At 46.8% G+C, this 8,719-nt stretch overlaps 2 protein-coding genes across 2 annotated transcripts; both read right to left on the bottom strand.

Annotated features, from left to right (window-relative positions):
- Positions 1–771: 771 nt before the first annotated feature.
- Positions 772–1,588, bottom strand: H310_10496 (hypothetical protein; the record flags this gene model as incomplete). Its single annotated transcript, XM_008876904.1, has 2 exons — positions 1,256–1,588; positions 772–1,200 (listed from the first exon to the last, which is right to left on the bottom strand). The coding sequence occupies exons 1-2, from the start codon at positions 1,559–1,561 to the stop codon at positions 772–774; spliced, it is 735 nt and encodes a 244-aa protein (XP_008875126.1). The 5' UTR covers positions 1,562–1,588.
- Positions 1,589–2,788: 1,200 nt separating this feature from the next.
- On the bottom strand, positions 2,789–3,521 carry H310_10495 (hypothetical protein; the record flags this gene model as incomplete). Its single annotated transcript, XM_008876903.1, has 2 exons — positions 2,789–3,204; positions 3,257–3,521. The coding sequence occupies 2 exons, from the start codon at positions 3,519–3,521 to the stop codon at positions 2,789–2,791; spliced, it is 681 nt and encodes a 226-aa protein (XP_008875125.1).
- Between the last annotated feature and the right edge of the window lie 5,198 nt (positions 3,522–8,719).

The following is an 8,719-nucleotide window of genomic DNA, read 5'->3' as shown; positions in this document are numbered from 1 at the left end:
CTGTTAAGGGGATGCCAGCTCGCCCCTTGCCTGTGTGGTCATCGTTGGTGTTGAAAGAGCATGCTATGGGCGCGTAGCACCCTCGTCATTTAACTACTGAAGCCGCTTCAACCGCTAGATACATTGATCTTGCGGGGGGGGGCTACGTGATTGCAATGGCTAATCGCCAGGTAGTTGGATAAGTTCTCTCGCTCTATCGGCTCTGTACGAAAACACTATCTACATCGTTGCACACACTTCACACCAGTACAAAAACCTCGTGGCGAGTGGACTCGGCCACCTCCGTTCGAGCTATCAGGAATACGTCGTACTTCATGCTGTACCCCAACATATCTAATGGTGCGACGGGCACGTGCTCCACACATGAACCCTGTCGTGCATCACTGAGCTCGCCCCGCCGTAACGTTACGTGAGATTCCAGGAGCCATGGCTTGGCCGCCTTCGCATCGGGTGTGAATACTCCAGCCAACACGCCAGTCTCGACGTGGTGCTCCCTTGTGAATTGCTTCGTTCGAATCATGCCTGCCCCAGAACAATGCGACAATAGAGGCATGCGCAAGGGCTTTGCAGAATGGGTTATTCCGGTGACGATTGCGCGATCTATCCTTCTGGCGTTCAGTGGCGTACGGCGTGTCCTACGCCGCCGGCAACTACTCCGCGCCATGCACAGGAGCACCACCCTGAAGGACGCGACAGCTTGCGGATGGGGCGGTCGTGGCATCGTTGGATGCATTTTGGCACACTCGGAGTGCCGGTGGTGATCGGTACACATCATTTATTGAGATGTTGCTGGGCCGCGAGGAGATTAGGACTGAGATGCATGCACGAGTGGGCGACGACAGTCGAGACGTCGTCGAGGCTCCCGAGTAGATTGTACAGCGCTTCGACCAAATTCGATTCACCGGTGAGTTGGATCACTTGGAGGTGACTGTCAAAGACAAAGATGGCTCGCAGTGGCAGGTGGAGGAACTCGCCCACGAGTCGCTTGGCCAAGGTTTGCGGCAGATGCGGAAACAACGTCGTGATGGTATTCCACGTGATCAACATCCGCGTGGACGCGCGTGCGTCGACAACCGCCATTTCGCCGTCGCCTTCGTCCATTTTGTCGCTGAAAACTTGGATGTGGTCGCACTGAACTTGAATCGATGCAAACGTGTTTGTGTACTTGGCCCATGACATCGCAATCGGTTCGATTCCGTGCTACACATGACAGCGCGACGATGACGGTTCGTGGATCATGTCGTGGGCGGCTCACCGCAAGGCCATTGTACTGCACGTGAGGCGAGAACATGTAGCGAAGGTATGCGTCGTGCAGCCCGGACCTGTCGTATCCAGCGCTAAACAATCCAAAGTACTGGAGCACGGAGGCCTCATGCGCACCCCACCGCCTGCCACGTTCGAGCGAGAACTTGAGCGACCGCGTTTGCTCATGCAACACTGCTACGTCCATCGCGAGACGGTCATTCGCGGCCTTTTTCCTGGCACGATACCGCTTCTGGTTGTTATTGCAGACCTGGCGGCGCTCCAGCGCCTTGGATGCGGTGGTCCCGTCGCCCAGCATCGATGTGTCGTCGAGTTGGTGCTCGGAAGGTTACTCGGAAGGGCTTGATTTTGATTGGACCACGCATCGATTCCTTGCTTGTGATTGGTGCACTTGGGCGGCGTGGGACGATTGGGCACATTATATGTCATGGTGACTTCTTTCTAACCCCATACAACGATGGGTGCACATTCGGCGCACGGACCATCGTGGAAACGAGAGTGCTGGCGCGGACTTGATACTCGCCGTGGCTGCCGCCATGCCCCTGCCGTTTGCGAGTTACCCCAGCTGGTGTGTGTGACTTTTTGTTAGCAACCTTTAACAAGGACCGTTCAGAGCAGATATGTTTTGCCACAGGTTGGCTCTCGATACCTAGGAAAACTAATTAGGTTTTACGCGTAGAAACGAGTCCATTCGCTTCACATTTGTATGGAGATATCTGCAAGTGGACGACTCAAACCCGACAATTCCATCCAAATTCAGTCCTGTGTTTCGATCGGATATACTTTGCTTATCTTGAATTTGTGCCCGACAAGGACGCATTGTCTTCGTGTATTTTTTACCAAGGACTTCGTCTGGTTTGCAGTATATTTCGACCGCCCCTCTTCTTATAAGCTTTGATATCAACTGTTGGTATTTTTTGCAGTCCATTCATTATATTGTCGGAACGTTCCAATTAATTCAAAACAGTTGTTATATTTCGAACGAATCTGGAAAGTTCAGGTCAGAGGAACTCGATAGTGAATACACAAAGGCAATGAAAGCGTATAAACTCACGTAAAATGACAAAGTAAGAGGTTTGTACCAGTTAAAGTGGAACGAAATCCAACCAATTTCAATGCAGTACGTTTCTGTAACTTCGGGAGAAAAAGTACCTACTACGTAGTATTTATACTTGACAATATAAGAAGGTGGCACAAAATTGGGGGTTGCGGCTGTTTATAGTCTCCGACATTTGCATCCAACCGACAACAGGATGTTATATTGGATGACAAAGTCATAGATTTCAGCAATACAAAACGTACTGCAACATTTTATACAAACTAGTGGAATAGCATCCAAAATATATTACGTGCAGAGGTCTATATACTGATTTTAACTATCACATGCTTCTTCCTCGTCACCGTCGGTGCCGCTCAGCAGATGACTCTTCGTCCAAATTCATTGCATCCACGTGCACAAGGTGCTCATGCAGCAACTTCAACTTTCCTTGGACAACCTTGACGCATCCCTTTATAGCACCAGGTGTTAAAGCAGCAAGTACCGCTTCAATCCACTTCTTGACGTCTGCGAACTTGGTTTTATTGTCATAACGACGGCCAACTTCACCTTTGACAATGGCCCAAACCACCTCATTGGGCTGCAAATATCATCAGAGTGGTGCGGCGGAGTAAATACAAATGTGTGGCCACGCTTCTTTGCCATGTCACCTACGGCCGGATCGATGTGCTTGTGAATATACTGCGACTGCTTCTCCCACAGGATGCTCTTGTAGTCAAACTCGTCGAATTCGATGCCAAATCGCACACATTCGTCCTGCAAACGCTTCTTTCGCATTCTGCTTGATGGAGTGTCTCCAGGGCGACCTTTGTGGTATATTGAATTATCCATGACGATCAGTGCGTTGGTCAAATGCAGCTGGTCCATCTCCGAGAGAAATTTGCCTAAAAAATAATTTGCCTAACCAATCGACAAAGTAGTCGTGATTAAACGTACCATGGTAGTCCTTGGGCTCATTGCCTCTTGCTTTGCCGCCAGTGAAGATGTTGAGGCCCAGAAGCTTGCTGTCCATGGTTGCCGAGTCCAAGATTCCCGCAATTAAGCAATGACGCTGACACTTGTGCCTCTCCTTCGTGGCATTGTCAAAGGCGTAGTTTGGGTCGTAGAGACTGTCATTATGGCACTTGTAGTGGTGGTGATTAAATGATTCGTCCGTGTACACAACCGGTGGCGGCATCGTTGACACAGCATACGACTGCATGCGCCGTAGGTACTCGTCACGGAGTAGGGAGTTTTTTGTGGACAAGTGAAATGACGTACAAACCTTCTACTTGCCACGCTTGTAGCCAACGCGCTGCAGAAAGCGCTGAACTGCACGGAGAGCGATTCGCTGCAGGGGTCGCTGCAGTCACTGTTCCAATTGGTTGTATTCACGAACAATAGCCTTGACCAATTATGGCTGCGGCCGAGAGCTGTGGCGACTCTTTGGGGCACCTCAGTGGAGCCTTCTCCAACAAAATATGTGTGAAGGCGAAGAATGTCAAATCGCTTTTCCCGAGTGAGTGTTCGATAGCGAGCTATCTTGACGAAATTGATGCATGCTTGAGCTTGGGTAAAAGATGAGGTGGTTGCAACATCGCTGGCTTAGTATATCTTTCTCAGCAGTGTATTAATGCACACAGGACGGTCCAGTATCACGAACGAAATAACCAGTGTAAACGAATATCCAAAATCGCGAGATTGTTTATAATGGTTAAGAGGTTATAATGGATTAAAATTCATATGGGTACACTCGATCAGATTCTTAAAGATTACTCAAAGAATACTTTGTTCTACAGGGACCATGTTATACAGTGTGGATTGTCTTGAAATTTCCTATCGAACATACAAAACAGATTTCAATTGATTTATTAATTGAACTTTGGTGGTTCGATGCTGTCGGGGAATCTTAATAAAAATACAGGACTCTGCTAAATCGTAAGTGACGTATAGGGTTTGACACCTGTCCTTGAAAAATGATCAGCCACTATAGGACTGAGAAACGGCCCAAATTTTTTTAAAGGCAGCAGTGAGGAATATTGGAGAATGAGCGAACGCTTAGTCCAGCAATACCAAGTGAGTGAAGAATTCTAACAGGTTGTAAAGCATTTAGGAGTTTTTCGTTTATCTAATCATGCTTGTTTTAACGCTTTGCTCTTTTTAAGAGCTGGTTCAATATTTCTTTCAATGGGAGATTTTGGCGACAGAACCTGTACATTATGTGTAATTTTCCCTTGGCATGGCTCCTCACCCAAGAGCCAGATACAAGAGCGACGAGCTCGCGTCGGCAGCGAAATAGGTCTTGGATGGAGCTCAAAGAGTTGAGGTGTCGCGTCGCATCAACTTCACTTACCAAACATTTGTGAAGTGAGTCAGCGTGACGATGTCTGGAACAGTACTGTGGCACAAGCTTCGCCCAAGACAACTCTGCCATTTGATGTCGAAGCCGACCTGGTTGCATGGATTGGAGCAATGTGAATGCCACCTACTTGGATGAGCAGCGATTCTTGCCAAAGCTACCCAGATCTTCCGCCAAGTTGACGGCTTGGCAATAATGAGTTGCAGGTGGTACAGACGTTTCATGGATAGACACGACCAGTTGGCCAAGCGCGTGGCTCAAGTTCTTTACCACGCCTGAAACTCTGTGCATGAAAAGAGTGTCGACCAACTGTTGACACCATGAACGATGCTATTGAAATGCATAATCTGACCGCTGAACGCATTTTCAACAAAGACGAAGCTTCCTTTTCGTTGCAGAAGGAGATCAGAAGTGTCATTGCGCTGAAGGTTCTCGAAATGTCTAGGCGAAGTGCGTAGCGGCGAACTTAAGCGCAATACCATAACGGTAGACATACCCTTGCTATTATATACTTGCAACGTTTCACGCAACGATTCGACACTCAAACATCGTTTTTGCTCTATAGAGAGGACGACAATTCGATCTTCTTGCTCAATTGTAACTCGTGAAAGTCCAGAACGCGGAAGGTTAGTAGAAGTTCCGTGTGATTGAACCTCTTTCTGGTCGTCTGCACTGCACTATAGCAGTCGTTAAATCCTGCGTGTGAGCAAAGTTTCAACGGAAAGACCCATCGGCGCGGTTTGAAACCTTCAGATTTCACATGCCATGTGAGTGCTGCTTTTTCACCCATAGGTAGCCCATCCGGTACTTTGGCCACCATTGATAGCAGCGCATCGATGGAGCCTTTGATACATACAAGTAGCGATTGACCAATTCGAAATTGAAGAAGTATGAATTCATTGGCACCAACATATGTGACTTGAATAAGAACTTCTGCCATGGATAATCCAAGTTTCAGATGCTAGAGCCGATTTTTTACATCTGGTATAGCGTCAATCAATAACATGTACCAAATGTTCTAAAGTATTCTCATCACATGCGGATTCATAGATTTTTACGGTTTAATAGAAAATGCTCCACATGAATGTTGAGTATTGGTGTCGACATATATTCGTCCACCTCTGTATGAATGCTTTTGATATCGACTTTACATTCAGAACTACTTATTTCTCTCTTCCTTAGAACCGTGTAAACCTGTCTCCAAAGGCAGGTGAAATATAGAAAAAAACTGCTAAGTTCAAAGTGTAGATGACAAATGTTTTGACTTTTTAATTCTGGAAGCCAAGCAAAATATCTTAACGTTTGTATTGCTTAGAAATTTCATCCAGCGATGACCTATGTACTTTCATTCGCTACTTACATGCGTAGCTTTAAAAGTTTAATCAATTCCCCAGTCGAAATTTCAAATGAATCAATGCGTTTTCATATGTCGAATAGTTGCATGCAACAATGGATGATGTAAGTCCTTTGTTGCGTCCTTTCACATGCGTTGATCTTGTATTCATTTTCTCCAAGAATCTCAATTGACAAATCCACTACGTTTTGAAGCGTAATACTGTTTATGTTTTAGAGAGCATTCGTTTTAGTTTATGCTTTACAGAATACTTCCTCAGCTCCACATTACCTACTCTAAACTACATTTCACTACTCGGGTCGGTGTGTTCGTATTAGTCACTGTTGCATAAGCAAAATGTTCCTTTATCAATACAAACTTGAGAAATTCAAGAAGTTGACCGCGCTCGTGTGAGTCGTAACGCATGGACAGTCCTGCTCTAATTTAAATGAGGGATCCTCGAGTTCCTTGGGGTTTTGGGAAAACAGCCCCATCGGTGGCACGACTGCACCCGAGTGGACGAAAATCAAATTTTATGAATCCATGGCATGTTGTCAATTGCGCGTTCGATGAGGGATCCCCTCGACCGAGGGTCATGAGACGCTCGTAGCGTGCACTCGTGCGTGGTGACGACAGACCGACTAGTATATTCCTACATAGCACCCAAAACCGTCGCAGTACAAATACGCAAAATCGTATGATTGGTCAAGTGTCACGATACTTTGGTATGATGGGCTAAACTTAAATCTCGCGTAACAAGTGGCCGATAGAAACGTCGTAGGGAAAACATTCAAATAATACAACTTTTGATTGGTGAATTGCTTTGTGGTCAGCGGTGAGCGCATTCCACATTTAGCGATGGCGAAGACACCGGCAAGAAGACCATCGACGAATCGTTCCTCGGCGCGTCCGCGAAGCGAGAGTAATTGACGCGTTTACCACAATGACCCAGCTCACAGCATGCAAGTTGCGATTTCTGTTTCCCGCGAGTATTCTCGGTAGTTTCCGCATTGGACAGCTTCTTGCACTTCGCTGGCCCGACGCCTAGTTTGGTGAAACTTAGATAAATTTGTCTTAGTTCGTCTCGGCATGAGGTTGTAAGGTTCACTACCAATCCCACAGACCAAATTCGAGCCTTGATCATGGAGAACAGATCCCCATCAATACATTAGAAACAGCCAATCAGATCGTTGTCGGCTCAATTTGTCGCATCGACGAGTAATCTTCACTTATTATATCTAAGTCCACATTCGTAACCTCCTACACGTAGATATCGTCCTCCGTCATGCGTGTGCGTTTCTTTTGTGCTGGAAACACGAGATACCAAAATCCTGTGGCGGTTTCGGGCTTTCATCAGAGTGGCTACATCGAACTACAGCTTTTTGTTGCATAGGTCAAGAGGGGACCAAGTGCAAGATACTTTTGTTGAAACGAGGCCACCATGTCGCTTTCGAATGTATAGCGGTCCACGGGTGTCCCCCTTTGCTCGCGATAGAGCCGTTCGCTCCATATGATCAAGCACAACTTTTACGAACGTAGTATATGTTGTTTTTTCTTCGTCACCATATTGGTGAACAGAACTGGTTGGTTGGTCAAGATATATGGTTGCCTCGAAACTTCAATTTCTACGCCGCGAACAAATTGGCGCTCGGAAAATGGAAAGTTTCGCCAACGATGTGCAGATGACTGCAATACAACTTTCAACGTCTGCGTGGGTTGATGTCGGTCGAGGAACTGGATCCGCCTGGGTCATCGGACACCACGGTCGCCACTCTAGTGGTTTGTAATGCTTAATAATCTTGGCGAATCCAGCCAGGGCGCCAGTACAACGGTGTGCAACTTTCTCAACTCAAGTGGCCATCCATTTTGTCCAAACGGACAGAAGTACGACATGCGGAGGAACTCCTGAGGCTGCAAATCTGGTGGACTCGTGACGAGTGTTTGAATGTGGGTCAGTGCTGCGGCGTTGGCGAATTCTACTCCGGTCTAAACAAGTTGTCACATCCGTATTCACTTGATTAAACTATGCTACTGCAAAGGCGGATCTCTTGATTAAAGTATGCAACCCTAAGAACACATTTTGCCATCTGACAATATTTTGATATTTTAAACATTGGCTGCAGCAACTTGATTTTGAGAATTCATCAGGGCCTCCATGTGAGCTTCCTCGCCAAGGCGGAAATCCAAATTAGATAACGCGCTCTCATTGCTTGAGGGGTCACACTCGACATAATACAATGCAAAATGTGCAATAGTAGTATCCTTTTTCAAGTGAGGAAGCATATACGTTTTGCTTCCATGTATTTCAATAGACTTTTCCATAACCTTTTAAAGTGTTATGAAAGTTTTTGCAATGGTTTCTGATGGCAACTCAGCAAACACGCTTTCTACAGCACCAATGAGCTCCTCGATCGAACGGGGGCACTTCTGGCACTGCAGGCTTTGAATACAATTAAAGAATCCTAAATCTAAAATGTTAAAGTCAGGACTGTTGGGAGGTTGATTCGCCACAACAATCACCTCAACGCCTCGCGACTTCAGCAAATCCGATGTTGTTCCCCTGTGGGGGCCAGCGTTATCTTGCTGGATGACTATTCCCTTCCTCAGCTGCGAACGAGGGAAACGCGACAAAATCGCCGGCACGACTTTGTCTACGATGGCGTTGGAATATACCTCTGCGCACACCGTCTGCGGCACGGTGAGAAGCGTTCCCTTCGGCCGAGTTTTG

The sequence above is a fragment of the Aphanomyces invadans genome, assembly GCF_000520115.1.
Source record: "Aphanomyces invadans strain NJM9701 unplaced genomic scaffold supercont1.26, whole genome shotgun sequence".
Lineage (NCBI taxonomy): Eukaryota > Oomycota > Saprolegniomycetes > Saprolegniales > Verrucalvaceae > Aphanomyces > Aphanomyces invadans.
Note: the sequence above shows the minus strand (reverse complement) of the source record. Positions and strands in the feature narration are given on the sequence as shown.